The sequence below is a fragment of the Episyrphus balteatus genome, chromosome 2 (genome assembly GCF_945859705.1).
Source record: "Episyrphus balteatus chromosome 2, idEpiBalt1.1, whole genome shotgun sequence".
Classification (NCBI taxonomy): Eukaryota; Metazoa; Arthropoda; class Insecta; order Diptera; family Syrphidae; genus Episyrphus; species Episyrphus balteatus.
In genome coordinates, this window is record NC_079135.1 from 68,689,630 (window position 1) to 68,704,705 (window position 15,076).

General features: G+C 35.9%; 2 protein-coding genes across 3 annotated transcripts; one reads left to right on the forward strand and one right to left on the reverse strand.

The window, feature by feature from the left end:
• Positions 1 to 3,468: 3,468 nt before the first annotated feature.
• LOC129911708 (40S ribosomal protein S6) lies at positions 3,469 to 4,647 on the forward strand. Its single transcript, XM_055989580.1, has 3 exons — positions 3,469 to 3,563; positions 3,766 to 3,970; positions 4,041 to 4,647. Exons 1-3 carry the CDS (start codon positions 3,558 to 3,560, stop codon positions 4,574 to 4,576), a joined length of 747 nt encoding a protein of 248 aa, XP_055845555.1. The 5' UTR covers positions 3,469 to 3,557; the 3' UTR covers positions 4,577 to 4,647.
• A 6,814-nt stretch (positions 4,648 to 11,461) lies between these two features.
• Positions 11,462 to 12,360, reverse strand: LOC129909935 (60S ribosomal protein L36). Of its 2 annotated transcripts, none has more exons than XM_055987107.1 (3): positions 12,277 to 12,360; positions 11,997 to 12,123; positions 11,462 to 11,727 (listed from the first exon to the last, which is right to left on the reverse strand). In XM_055987107.1, exons 2-3 carry the CDS (start codon positions 12,117 to 12,119, stop codon positions 11,503 to 11,505), a joined length of 348 nt encoding a protein of 115 aa, XP_055843082.1. In that variant the 5' UTR covers positions 12,120 to 12,123; positions 12,277 to 12,360; the 3' UTR covers positions 11,462 to 11,502. The 2 variants fall into 2 exon arrangements, with proteins under 2 accessions (XP_055843082.1, XP_055843083.1); XM_055987108.1 differs by lacking the exon at positions 12,277 to 12,360 and adding an exon at positions 12,192 to 12,216.
• Between the last annotated feature and the right edge of the window lie 2,716 nt (positions 12,361 to 15,076).

The window sequence follows — 15,076 nt, forward strand, 5'->3', positions numbered from 1 at the left end:
TCAGATACAATTTTTCGATAATTTGTATGGGAGCTAAAATTTAGCTCGAGCTGCGTACCAGGCTTTAAGGGCCAGTTATACAAATATTTAATCCATGGTTCGGCAACTTTTATCTTCTGAATTCAGTGGTAAAATTGTTTTTTAGCACTGGTTCTAGGTCCATATAGCCTGGTACGCTGCTCGAGCTAAATTTTAGCTCCCATACAAATTATAGAAAATTTTTAGCAGAGATAAAATGGATCCCATACAAGTTATCGATAACTTGTATGGGAATTTTATCTCAGCTAAAATTTAGCGCGAGCAGCGTACCAGGCTTTATCGATAAATTTTATCTATGGATCCCATACAAATTATCGATAACTTGTATGGGTATTGTATCTCGGCTAAAATTTAGTGCGAGCAGCGTACCGCTTATAGCCTGGTACGCTGCTCGCGCTAAATTTTAGCTGAGATAAAATTCCCATACAAGTTATCGATAACTTGTATGGGATCCATTTTATCTCGGCTTAAAATTTTCGATAATTTGTATGGGAGCTAAAATTTAGCGCGAGCTGCGTACCAAGCTTTAAGCCTGGTACGCTGCTCGCGCTAAATTTTAGCTCCCATACAAATTATCGAAATTTTTTTAAATGGATCCCATACAAATTATCGATAACTTGTATGGGAATTTTATCTCAGCTAAATTTTAGCGCGAGCAGCGTACCAGGCTTTATAGGTTGAAATAGCTAAGGGCCAGTTGTACAAATATTTAATCCGTGGTTCAGCAACTTTTATCTTCTGAAATCGGTGGTAAGGTTCCGGTTTAAGCCTGGTACGCTGCTCGCGCTAAATTTTAGCTCCCATACAAATTATCGAAAATTTTTAGCCGAGATAAAATGGATCCCATACAAGTTATCGATAACTTGTATGGGAATTTTATCTCAGCTAAAATTTAGCGCGAGCAGCGTACCAGGCTTTATAGTTGTAGTAGTAGAAAACAAAATTTTGCATTTTTACACTTTTTTGTTACACCGGATCGTGAATACCCCTCATATTAATTTCCACCAGCTTTTAGCTGAAATGTCAAAAAACTCGGATTAAACATACAAACTATCGATAACTTGTATGGGACTTTTATCTCAGCTAAAATTTAGCGCGAGCAGCGTACCAGGCTTAAAGTGAGAAAGGAACACATTTTCCCTTAAAAATCACCTGAACCTCGATTGTACAACACTGCAAATGAGTTGAACTGAGTTCAAACGTTGATCCGAGGATGAACCACGTTTGTACAACTGGCCCTTAAAGCCTGGTACGCAGATAAAATTCTCATACAAATTATCGATAATTTGTATGGGATCCATTTTAGCTCGTCTAAAATTTTTCAATAATTTGTATGGGTGCTAAAATTTAGAGCGAGCTGCATACCAGGCTTAAAGCCTGGTATGCTGCTCGCGCTAAATTTTAGCCGAGATAAAGTTCCCATACAAGTTATCGATAATTTGTATGGGATCCATTTTAGCTCGTCTTAAATTTTTCAATAATTTGTATGGGAGCTAAAATTTAGCGCGAGCAGCGTACCAGGCTTGAACTTACAAAAAACTCGGATTAAAGTGAGAAAGGAACACTTTTTCCCTTAAAAATCACCTGATCCATGGCTGAACCACTGCTAATCCACCAATATCGGTGGGTAACTTCTGATCGTGGTTCAGCAGTGGGTTAATACTATGTTTCCACCTACGCTAAATCCGAGATTTAGCTAAGTAGATTTAGAATAAATCTCGAGATTTATTTTAAATCTACTTCGCTCAACCTCAGATTTGGGTCCAGCTACCCTAAATCTAAGTTTTCACCTACTTTCAATCCGAGATTTAGAACAAAACTCGAGATTTAAGCCTGGTACGCTGCTCGCGCTAAATTTTAGCTCCCATACAAATTATCGAAAATTTTTAGCCGAGATAAAATGGATCCCATACAAGTTATCGATAACTTGTATGGGAATTTTATCTCAGCTAAAATTTAGCGCGAGCAGCGTACCAGGCTTTAAGCCTGGTACGCTGCTCGCGCTAAATTTTAGCTCCCATACAAATTATCGAAAATTTTTAGCCGAGACAAAATGGATCCCATACAAGTTATCGATAACTTGTATGGGAATTTTATCTCAGCTAAATTTTAGCGCGAGCAGCGTACCAGGCTTTACGCTAAATCTACTTAGCTAAATCTCGGATTCAGGGTAGGTGGAAACGTAGTATAAGACCTAAACCTCGATTGTACAACACTGCAAATGAGTTGAACTGAGTTCAAACGTTGATCCGAGGATGAACCACGTTTGTACAACTGGCCCTTAAAGACTGGTACGCAGATAAAATTCTCATACAAATTATCGATAATTTGTATGGGATCCATTTTAGCTCGTCTAAAATGTTTCAATAATTTGTATGGGAGCTAAAATTTAGCGCGAGCTGCGTGCCAGGCTTAAGGCTTGGCCACACCGGAGGGTACGCGGTAGAGGTACAGGTAACGGTACGGGTATTTGTATGGAAAAAATTCCAAACTGACACATCAACGTTCGGGTGTGGAATTTTTTTAATACAAATATCGTTGCCGCTACCCGTACCGCTACCGCGTACCCTCCGGTGTGGCCAAGCCTTTAAAGGCCTTTAAAGGCTTGGCCACACCGGAGGGTACGCGGTAGCGGTAAGGGTAGCGGCAACGATATTTGTATTAAAAAAATTCCACACCCGAACGTTGATGTGTCAGTTTGGAATTTTTTCCATACAAATACCCGTACCGTTACCTGTACCTCTACCGCGTACCCTCCGGTGTGGCCAAGCCTAAAGGCTTGACCACACCAAAGGGTACATGCGGTAGCGGTACGGGTAATTGTATGAAAAAAATTCCACATCTGAACGTTGATGTGTCAGTTTGGAATTTTTTTCATACAAGTACCCGTACCGCTACCGCATGTACCCTTCGGTGTGGCCAAGCCTTTAAAGGCTTGGCCACACTGGAGGGTATGCGGTAGCGGTACGGGTAGCGGTGAGGGTACTTGTATGAAAAAAATTCAAAACTGACACATCAACGTTCAGGTGTGGAATTTTTTTAGTACAAATATCGTTACCGCTATACCGCATACCCTCCGGTGTGGCCAAGCCTTAAAGGCTTGGCCACACCGGAGGGTACGCGGTAGCGGTACGGGTAGCGGCAACGATATTTGTATTAAAAAAATTCCACACCCGAACGTTGATGTGTCAGTTTGGAATTTTTTCCATACAAATACCCGTACCGTTACCTGTACCTCTACCGCGTACCCTCCGGTGTGGCCAAGCCTTAAAGCTTGTATGGGAATTTTATCTCCGCTAAAATTTAGCGCGAACAGCGTACCAGGCTTGAAATGGAATCCAAAAAAATCGCAGCGTGTGGAAGGCAGCCTTCTTTAATATTTTTGCCATATGAGTACGTGTAAGCGTACCATAACAAAAGAATTCAGCGCCCAATTATCACATCATATGTTTGTCCGCTGAACGCTAAATGTCTCCGGTTCCTTTTAGTTTGGTGTTCTGCGGGACTAGACTTGCAAAATGAAGGTGTGTGAAAAAAATAAATATTTTATACGAAATTATTGAAATATTTTTATAAATAACTTTAAAAACTATTGTGCAAATGTTTTATATAGTGAATTAAGTAAAATTATTACGATTTAAAGCAGTGATGGCCGAAATATACTCGGATTAAAATTGTCCCCACTGAAATATAGTTGGTGTAAAACTTGTCAATTTCTAATTTCAGCTTAATATTTCATACCCGGCCACGGGATGCCAGAAACTTTTCGAAGTTGTCGATGAACATAAATTGCGTATTTTCTATGAAAAGCGCATGGGAACTCAAGTTGAAGCTGATGTTCTCGGGGATGAATGGGCTGGATACGTTCTCCGTATCTCCGGAGGTAACGACAAACAAGGTTTCCCCATGAAACAAGGAGTCCTTACCCATGGTATGTTTTCAAATTGCACAATTTGACTAGACAATTGAATACAACTAAAGTCGTTGATATTTGTTTACAGGTCGTGTACGTTTGCTCTTGAAGAAGGGACACTCCTGCTACCGTCCTCGCCGTACTGGCGAACGTAAAAGGAAATCAGTCCGTGGATGCATTGTCGATGCCAATATGTCAGTCTTGGCTTTGGTCATTGTCCGCAAGGGAGCTAAAGAAATTCCCGGATTAACCGACACCACCGTTCCACGTCGTTTGGGACCAAAGAGGGCAAGCAAAATCCGCAAGCTCTACAATTTGACCAAGGAAGATGATGTACGTCGCTTTGTGGTCCGTCGTCCATTGCCCGCCAAGGACAACAAGAAAGCAACTTCAAAGGCACCCAAAATTCAACGTTTGGTTACCCCAGTTGTCTTGCAAAGGAAGCGCAGACGTCTAGCCATCAAGAAGAAACGTCAAACAGCATCGAAGGAAGCCGCTGCCGATTACGCCAAATTGTTGGCCCAAAGGAAGAAGGAATCCAAGGTGAAGAGGGATGAAGCCAAGAGGAGGCGTTCAGCATCCATCAGGGAGTCAAAGAGCTCTTTCTCCAGCGAAAAGAAGTAGATTAAAGCATTTTTACCGCTTGATAAAAAAAAAACAATACAACAATAAACTAAGTTTCCAAATTTAGTAAATCTTAGTTTTTTTGTTTGTATCTAAAATCTAAGTGGCACTGATTGTGATAAGTTGGTGGAACTTTTCAATTTCAGAACTTGCACAGTTTTTATTTAAGAGAAATGTAGGAACATACGATGTAGCAGGAGCAAAGGGAGAATTAAATATAACTTGAACCGAAAGGTTTCTACGGCCGGTGTGGTGTGATAAAGGAATGAAATCTTTGGATTCACGTGAATCGAATTGCAGAATAGGGCTGTTAGGCTTACAACCTGTTGATCAAATAAACATTAAACTTAGTACTAGGAAACTACTCGAATATCCGATGTCAAAGGTTATTCTTATCTCATACAAACCATTAGGCGGTTACAGGAAGCGGCATTGGTTGTCTAATTGGTCTACTGTGCTATTTGCCGATCATGGCTAAGTACGTACCGGAGTCGATTATTCAGAAATTGAATAGTGGTTAGCGTACTGGTACTGAGTCTAATAGCCCGATTAGGGCAAGCCTAATTGGTCACAAGATCCTCACAAGGTGTTGTGAAAGTGATTTTGTGAGGTTTTTGTAATAGAAAGAGGTCTAAGTCACAAGTTATAAGCTTAGTAAGACTGCGAAAATAATTCCTCAAATCAAATTCATAACCGTCCGAGGTTCTTGTGACTTGCGAGACATCAGTGATATTTGCCAAATCGAGGTGTTGCCGACGGTTAAATTTATATACATTGAATTAAAAGATTGATTAAAATTTCCATACCTACCAAACGTGAAAGTTTTTCATAATATGTAAACCAATCGTAGAGTAAATACAGTTAGTATTGGTAGACTCTTAATCAGCCTTATTCTGAATGAAAACTCCCGAAAAAATATGTTTGGGCGAAGGGCTCCCAATCGAACAAATTGCCACAATATCGGCCCTAGCGCGGGTTCCGTCGAAGCGGAAATTTGTCCAATTTCATACGAATCCGAGAGTTTTTACCTGTCGGAAGTACACCTCGAAGCGAAATTCTTATGAAATCGGAGAATTTTCCGCTCCGACGGTTACCTCGCTAGGGCAGTATATGTAGATAAGAAATTTCACTACGCTTTTTGACTAGGCCCTTTTCCTGAACACATTTCCCCGGGAGTTTTTATTCAGAACAGGGCTGAACGTAAAATATAAATTCAGTATGGATCTTCTTTCCAGGTAAAATGTTGAATTGTACATCCTTACTTTTATTAACTTTTTCCGGTGCAGTGGTATGAAAATCGTACCACGTTGTTTAGCATTTTTTCAAACTTTAATGTGCAATAGTAATTAATTAATTACACATTTGTGTCTAAATCTTTCTTCTTGAATACATTGATTTCAACTTACATAAAAATGTGGTATTAATTTAATACCATTACACATTAAGACTTGAAAAAAATGCAAAATTGGTGGTACGATTTTCATACCCCTGCCCCGGAGAGAGTTAAAACACGAACTTATTCCAACGCCCAGTTTACTCAAATCTAATAACTGAATGCAGATTTTTAACACGGGAGAAAACCAATTCCGTTTATTATTACAAGGAAGAAAAGTCCATTTGAGTCTGCCGGCATGTAAAAGGGTCGTTTTCGAGGTTATAGAAGCATATACAAAATTGTGTGCACAAGTGCAGTGGATGTAGTGCTTGACTGCTAACCTGGAGGTTGTGGGTTCGAACCCTACCTCAGGAAGGTCCCCCAGCTTGGAAGCCAACCGTGGGATTATATGAAATAATAATCATCTTATTCTCATTTCACTGTAACAAAAAAAAATTCTTTCCTATCTTTCTATTCCTTCAAAGTAGTGCTAGTTCCGTGCATTATGAATTTAAAAGGCCTTAGGTCTTACAGGCATATATTTAAAATTATTATTATTATTAAAGCTGCTTCTAAGGAAGATTGCAGTTTTTCCTATTCAAATAACATTGGATAAAACTTAGTCTATGATAAACTGGGGTCTAAAAACGACTATGAATATGCCCCATCATGTTTCAAATTGGTTCAAGTGATTTTAATTGTTGCCTTTTATTCGAGCAATGCAATCGAAAAGTAGCATGCGAATGGAATTCGTTATAAGGCCGATTAACTTATTAAAATGCCTTTAGCATTTCATCAAATCGTTTAAAACCTTTCGCCATTGTTTTTGCTTTTTAGAATCAACAGCATTTAACTTTGTAAAGCTGAGGACTCTAGCAAGGTATACGTTGGATCGAAATTAGTCCGATCGGAGTTAGCTTTTCAGAGCACACCTTGACCTTGGTAATTGAAATCGAATAATTGTCCACTCCTACTGATATTGCAAGGGTCGAGTATCAATAGCCCCGTTCCATTGGAGGTGGTAGTTGTTGTAATTAACATTTACACTTTACGTTTAAATACTTTGATTTTTATATTTTAACTGATCAAGTTTGTCGTTCGTTTTTCATTTGTATAAAATTATAATATTTGCCAACAAAATTACATTGAGCAGATCGTCAAAGATTTTGGTTTAGCAGATTCATAATTGTGCCCATGATTATGAAAGTGGGCTAAGTCACTTTTTGCATTGTTTAAAGAAAAACTTACACAATAATTTTCTTATAACGATTTAACTATATTTCTTTTATGAAATCACTAGAGGAACAATAAAGAAGTTTATTTACTGCAATTTCGCTTTCAAATTAACTTTACCCGTTAAATAATAATTATTTTAAGGCTAGATTTGAGGCCATTTTTAGGAGTGACTTTCACTTTCATAATTAAGGGCACAATTATCAAATGTTCCTATAGATCCAAATTACGAGAAGCAAGTGGACAAATCCGAAATTTTGATTAACAATTATTCTAAATATCGAAAGCTTATAGGATGTTTACTATATATTAGGGTAGAGTGATTTTATTTTTGTTTTTTTATTTTCGAATTGGAATAGTAATAAAAAGTTGCGGTTTTTATAAACGAACAAAACTGTATACTTAAAATTTTTAAATAATTTCATTTTGAGGTGCCCCAAGCCCTCTGAATGCATAAAAAAGGGACTTTTTGACCTTTAAATTAAATGGGGAAAAATAAAGTTCAATATAAATTTTCTTTTAAATTCATATTTAACTGCCAATCCGAAAATAAAAAATTAAAATAAAATTGCTCCACCTTACTATATATATCAGTAAATACTCGTCCTAATAGCCCTGTTTCATTGGGAGGTGGCAAAGTACTACTAGTAGTTTACTAGCGATTTTCAATGGAACGCACTTTGAACGAATTCAATACAAATCGTATCTACTCGGGAAGAAGAGCATGAGTAGATAGTACTAGATTAACCAAAACATCTATTAGTAGTAAACTACCACATCCAATGGAACAGGGCTGATATATCAGCAAGTGTTTCAATCATGGCGCAAAAGGTCAGTCAACCTATACAAACGGACTGGAACGAGTTAAAACGTATGGTGAGATCAGAGATGGCAGAGTAGATTACGTCAGGTAATCTACTCGGTTAACTACGCGTAGTTAATCGAATAAACTACTCGCTTGATTTGTTTCATGTACTACCTACATTTGCTACGTGCAATAACTACATAAAAAACGTTATATTTCAAAAATATTAAAAAATAAATAGCTGTGTTTTCGTGAGAATTTGGTTTCGTAAAGTAAAACCTTTTCAAAGAAACCACCCCAAGTCCATCTGGTTTCAAATATTCTATTCAAATTTACACTATCACAGCTATGTATTTCGATTTGAATAAGACTTTGACAATTTGGTGGTAAAATTGGCATTTCAAACTACATTTTGACGTCTAGCGCTACGTCTGCTACATTTAATTACGTTAACTACATTAAACTACGTTAACTACCTCATTTATGTAGTAGACGTAACAAATGTAGGAAATCAAAAAAAATCCAATTTTTGCCATCTCTGGGTGAGATACTTAAAAGGAACCTCAAAGTTAAAACTTGCATTAAGTACATACATATGATGAAAACAAAAACTTTTATGGTTACGCTGATGCAAATTGGGCTGAAGACAGATTAACTCGAAAATCAAATACTGAGGTGCGTTCTTTTTCTAACAATAGTTAACTATTGTTAACTATCGTTAACTTTTGACGTTCCTAAACTACAAAATAGTTACGATTTGTAACTATTTGACAGGTGAACATCGTTCCTAAACTCGTTTTCAAGTGTCAAATAGTTACAAATCGTAACTATTTCCAACTCACCTCCATGATATGAGTTGAACATTCATGAGATTGTTGATGTGTCAAAGTGTATGTTTTGTTTACAAAACAAACTCAGGCCCATTTGCTGAAACGAGTCTTAAATATTTATGTGAAACATAAACCCTTAAGTTCTACATTACGGTTTGCACGAACTTCAAATTGTGTCATAAATTCCTCTAAGTTTAACATAACTTAGGGGGAAGAAATAGTAGAACTTAAGCTGTTATGTTCTACCTAGGCACTTTTATTTTATGAAAAAAGCAAGAATGTCGCTCAAAAATTGATGTCGGTAGTACAAAGGACATGAATTATTATCAATTTAATAAACATAAACTTACATTCATTAACTTAAACCATCCACAGATGGTACAATTTACACCACAGTTTTTTGTATGAGGCACTATTTTGCTGTCATATTTCATTGACTAATTTTGACACACCAGCACATTTACACACACACACGAATAATTTTTGTTTAACCAATTAACACTTATTTTTGGCTCAAATACCTATACTTTTTTACACTTTTATTCCGCAAGATAAAGACACAAACTTGAAAATTTAACGATATTGTTGTATATTAATTGCTAAATTGCTCAAAATCTATTTAAATTATTTGACGTTTCTATTGATTTGACTTTTGAATTTGAAGTTCTCAGCGATTTATATCATGAAAGTAAATCATTGCTAGGTTAAACATAAATATTTTTTAGCAACTTAGAATAAACTAAGTAAAACACAAGAGTTATGTTCGACCTAGCTAAGATGAGAATCTATGACTAGTATGAGCAAATGGGCCTCAAAGATTTTTTTTCTTTTGGAAATAAGCGGAAAAAATGAAAATAAAAAGAGAGTTTTGTAATTTTTTGATGAAAGATAATTTATTGTGAATAAAAAACAATTTTTTTTGTTATAATATGGAAATAAAAGTATTCTCAAAAGAAATTTAGCTGGTGGTTTGACAGTCTAACAATCTCTAACAATAAATCGTTCCTAAATGATTTGTAAAAAATCCAACGATTTCTAACAATGGCACTTCAACAATAATTTTTGACATAACAACGATCGTTGACTATTGTTAGAAAAAGAACGCACCTCTGGTTACGTATTCAAGTTAAACGGCGGAGTTGTGAGTCTGAGTTGAGCATGTCGAAAACAACCTTGTGTGGCACTTTCTTCAACAGAAGCTGAATTCATTGCTCTATCGGAAGCATGCAAGGAAGCTTCATGGATTCGTCGTATATTGATTGAAATTCAAGAATAAAAAGAAGAACCAACAACAATATACGAAGACAATCAAAGCTGTTTAAAACTAATTGAAGAAGAAAAATTTTTAAACAGAACTAAGCACATCGATACCCGATTTCATTTTGTAAAAGACTATGTGAAAAAAGATATAATTATTTGCAAATACTGTCCTACAGAAACTATGGTAGCTGATTTACTAACTAAACCACTGATGGCTACACGACATACAATGTTAAGAGAACTATGTGGTATGTTTGTGTAAATGAGGAGGAGTGTTGTAATTAACATTTACACTTTACGTTTAAATACTTTGATTTTTATATTTTAACTGATCAAGTTTGTAGTTCGTTTTTCATTTGTATAAAATTTATAATATTTTTCATTACTCAATTTGGAATTCAATTAAGTCGTTAATAAATTAAATCTTTATTCTTTTGTAAAAAGATTTTCTTTCATTTATTGGGGATATATTTCTATTGGCAATAGAAATACTGCATTCAAGAACATTTTTCCAACAGTAGTTTACTCATGGCTAGACCTAGTACTTCGATTAACACCATGATCATCTACTCGAGGAGATAGGAATGTGTAGTTGTAGTAGATTTCTACTCACGAGTAAACTACCATCTCCAGTGGAACAGGGCTAAAATGGTTATAAATTAGCTCTTGAAGTATTTATTTATAATTATTATAGCTGTGTAAGTACTCAAATCCGACGAAGCCTTCACGTCAAAAATATCATGCTTGGGAGGTGGCAAAGTACCACTAGTGGTTTACTAGCGATTTTTAATGGAACGCACTTTTAACGAATCAATGCAATTACCATCCTCATCGGCAGAAAAGCGTGAGTAGTTCTAGAGTAAACCACGAGCGATTTTTAATGGAACGCACTTTCAACGAATCAATGCAATTACCATCCTCATCGGCAGAAAAGCGTGAGTAGTTCTAGAGTAAACCAGGATGGTGGAAGGAACGAAGCTAATATCGAATAAATCATGTTGATGTACAGCGTTTGCTTCAAAGATCAAGCCATACCAAGCGGATGGCTGGAGCACATGGTTTCGAATAATTTCCTTTTCGCAGAGAAATTGTAAGTGAATCGATATTACAGAGGTATACAATAAACGTGTTTTACGTCTTCAATAAACCCTTTTTCCTAGAAATGGAAGATGCCATCTTTAATTACTTTGTCTTACGGTTCTTTTTGCAACTACTTTGTCCTGGAGTTCAAGTGCGTTAAGATGCACAGTTTCTTGAAATAATCACAAATGCCTTATTAGCATCTTGTTTCCATTTTTTTGTTTCACTCAACTACTAGATACTTTGTCTTCATTATAGATTAAAATCTTCAAAATTTCAATAAACCAACACAGATTTTCTCATTTAACACTTTTTTTATTACTATGTTCAGGTTTTAAAAAAATTACTTAGCGTGAGCTTGAGTCTTCCTCATTTGAGTGAGGATGTTGGAAAGTTCTTCACGCTTCCTCTTGGCGCGGATGTGTGTTCCCAATCGTCGCTTCAAGAACTTCAAAGCACGCTTGTCCTTGGACACTTTCAACAATTCCATGGTTCTCTTCTCGTATGGGGCATGTCCGACGACTTCCCTAACAAGATCCCTCATGAAACGGGTGTGACGTGTTTGGATCTGTAAAGAAAATACAAACAACATTAAACAATTGAATTAAACATCAATTTTATGAATTTCTTTATGAAAAATGAATTTTTTCTCAGAGCCAGTTAGTAACCAGGGACCATAGTTTTATCAAAAGGTTTAAACTCCCCAAAAGAATATTGGAGAGCAGCCACCTAAGGATAAAAACTGTAATGGTTGTCTGTGAATGGTTTATGAATCATCATTGGAAAAAATACACAATTCTACTTTTATTAAAATACTTAACAAAATAAGATACTTACGTTCTTTAGACGAGAACCACGCAGTCCCTTGACTTTCTTGTCACCGGTGTACTTGACATTCTTTATTTTAGTGGTTTTATGTCCCTTGTTGAGACCAATACAAAGTTCGTAGCGAACAGCCATTGTGCTGGAAGAATAATTGAAAAATATTAATTAGAAACTATTGTTGAAATTAAAAAGTATTAATTTAACAACTTTTAGAAAATAAACCATTGAAATAGACTTCAGATTGCTTCAGATATAAACGAATTAAGAATAAGTTATGAATTGTGATCATTACCTCTAGACGTCAATGGGCGGAAAGAGCTGTTGTCAGCCATGTTGCAACGACTCCATTTTCGATAGAAATAAAATTTCGATGAATGTACGATATTTATCGAAAAAATTACCATTGGCAGCGTTCAGCAAAAAATGATTGTTCAAAAAATGAATACATTCGTTTAATACCCTGTCGACTAGAACAAAAAATATTTGAACAAATTTTACAAAAACAAAAACTTTTGAATTTGTGATCTGCTCTGAATATGATAATAGCCACGTTCCATTGGAGGTGGTAGTCTACCAATAGTAGATGTTTTGTTTAAAGCCTGGTACGCTGTTCGAGCTAAATTTTAGCTCCCATAAGCCTGGTACGCAGCTCGCGCTAAATTTTAGCTCCCATACAAATTATCGAAAAATTTTAGCCGAGCTAAAATAGATCCCATACAAATTATCGATAACTTGTATGGGAATTTTATCGATTTTGATCGCGAGATTATTCAGTCGAAAATAAGATGACAAGAATTTCAATGACTGTAGACACAATTTTCAAATTTTTAATCGCGGGAAGCATGTGTGTTCACAGTAGAGTTGGGCACTTTAGTTCTTTTGAGCGATCGATCACTTTAGTTCAAATCACGCTACTGAACTAGTTCCGAACTAGTTCATTTTAGTTCAATTTATTGTAATCACTCCGGTTTTGTTAGAATCAAAAACAAAATCAGTTTGTACAAACTGTATCCAAATTTATGTAAAATTGACTCATTCTACATAATAAAACAAATACAACCTACAAATAACAGATACTTATTTTATTTTTTATACAAATTCTTAATTTCGTTCATATACTTGTCGAACTTTCTGAATCCTGACGAAATTCTAGAAGAAGTTCGTTTGCTTCATTAAATCGAAGTAATGTAAGGACCACAAGATGCCACTTGTTTTTTGTTCTTGCTCAGAAATAAGAGTAAGTGGTGCTTGAAGAAGAAACGCTGATACTGGCGCAAGCGACCTGTGCCTTTTACATCTAAATCTTGAAGTAGAGCAGAAGAACAGATTTCGCTCCACAAAGAATTGAATGCAAATTCACATGCACTTTGGTTTCTGAACCTCTCTATTATTTAAACGTTTGTCGGGTTAAAAGGGCGCTGTCGGCGTATAAGACAATAAGGACCAAATTTGAAAATTCCCTATACAGATGCAACATCCTTTCACCCAAAACATATATAAAAATAATGATAATGGGCACGTTCAAACACCTATCGGATACAGGCTATCTGGGATACCGGTATCTGGAATATCTTTTTGAACGAAGAGGTATCCAGATAGCTTGCCCCAAGCAGCTACTAAAAAAATATGTAAATATTGAGAAGAGGAAGCTGTTTCTTTTTAGCAAATTACATTTTTTTTATTGTTGAATAGTACTCTTGCACAACCCGACAAACAATTTTGGTTCTATAAGGCTTTACAGATGCAATTGTTGCTTCTGTAAAGCATTATAGAAGCAAAATTGTTAGTAGGAAATCGCTTTGACTTTATTTCTTGCAATTTTTTTTGTTTTCAAGCTGAATAATCGCCCGAAAAGTAATCAAAATAAAAAAAGGTCAAATCAGCTGATCACTCGGATACCTGAGGTATACCAGAAATTCTCGGATACCTTCAGATTATTTTTTGACAGAAAAAGGTTCGTTTCCTTGCTTATTTTTAACATTAGGGGTATTCACGATCTGGTGCAACAGGCTTAGTAAAAATATAAAATTTTATTTTTTTACAATATATATTTATAGTAAATATTGAAACATGAATGATGTTTTTTTTTCCTCCACCGTTGCTTCTTCTTTTTTCCATTTTTTATAATTTAATTCTTTGTTTTGTTCGGGTTAATTAATTTTCACTAGCGACAACCATTATAAACAGAATAAAAAAGACAAACTGTTTATCATGGGCGACGCGACGGTGAGCTGCCATCTGTCAAAAATAATTTTACTCCATTGTATTTTTATTTTGCAATAAGCCTGGTACGCTGCTCGCGCTAAATGAAAAAATATTTTCTTTGGAATACCTAAAGAAAAATTACATAGCAAAATAAAATCGCTTTTTTTTTTTGTTAATTGCATATAAGATATAAGTGTTTTTCTTATGGAAAAAGTCATGGGCTTTTGAAATGTAAGTACATCCCATGTCCAATCCCCATCAGGCACAAATTTTAAACACAATTTCATTAAAAAATATTGAAACTTTATTCAGTCAGCATACGATAACATTTTGTTGATTAATTATGATTCTGAATTTTGATCAACCTAACGGAATGGTACACAGGTAAATGGAGAGAATCTCAAACCAAAACACAGCATCGATATCACCATCCTATATGGGCTCTCGAGAAACTATTTGCAATTATCACATAATCTCCAACGCCGTTGTTCTTTTGGGGGAATACTTTTGTTTGGCGATTACAACAGTCACCTGACTTACTTCTCTATTTGCCATAGGATTTGCCGTTGTACAAAAATGCACCTTTTCCAAGGTTTACGTCCCATTAGGATCTTGCATAACTTCGATATTGCCTCCACTGAATCGTTCACCAAAGTCATCATAGAGTTGGTGTTAAATTTAAGAAATGCAAAGAAATACTATGGTTCGAACATGGCTTGTTCGTTGTGGGTCCGTGAACTTCGTTTTCTCTTTCGATTTGAGTGAGGTGATGAATGATATGGCCACTCCTTGAGCTACTCCAGCTCTCTATTGGTCTCAAGCATAAAATCGTTATGCTGTGATTAAAAATATCGTTGTCTAAAGTAACACCCAGATAGATTTTGACT

What these genes read in the sequence shown, in the direction of transcription:
- LOC129911708 (XM_055989580.1), top strand. An exon ending in ACAAGGAGTCCTTACCCATG is followed by an intron (nt 3,971 to 4,040) that starts GTATGTTTTCAA and finishes ATTTGTTTACAG; the next exon opens with GTCGTGTACGTTTGCTCTTG.
- LOC129909935 (XM_055987107.1), bottom strand. Translation starts at nt 12,119, where the DNA reads ATGGCTGTTCGCTACGAACTTTGTATTGGTCTCAACAAGGGACATAAA. An exon ending in GTGGTTCTCGTCTAAAGAAC is followed by an intron (nt 11,728 to 11,996) that starts GTAAGTATCTTA and finishes TTTTCTTTACAG; the next exon opens with ATCCAAACACGTCACACCCG.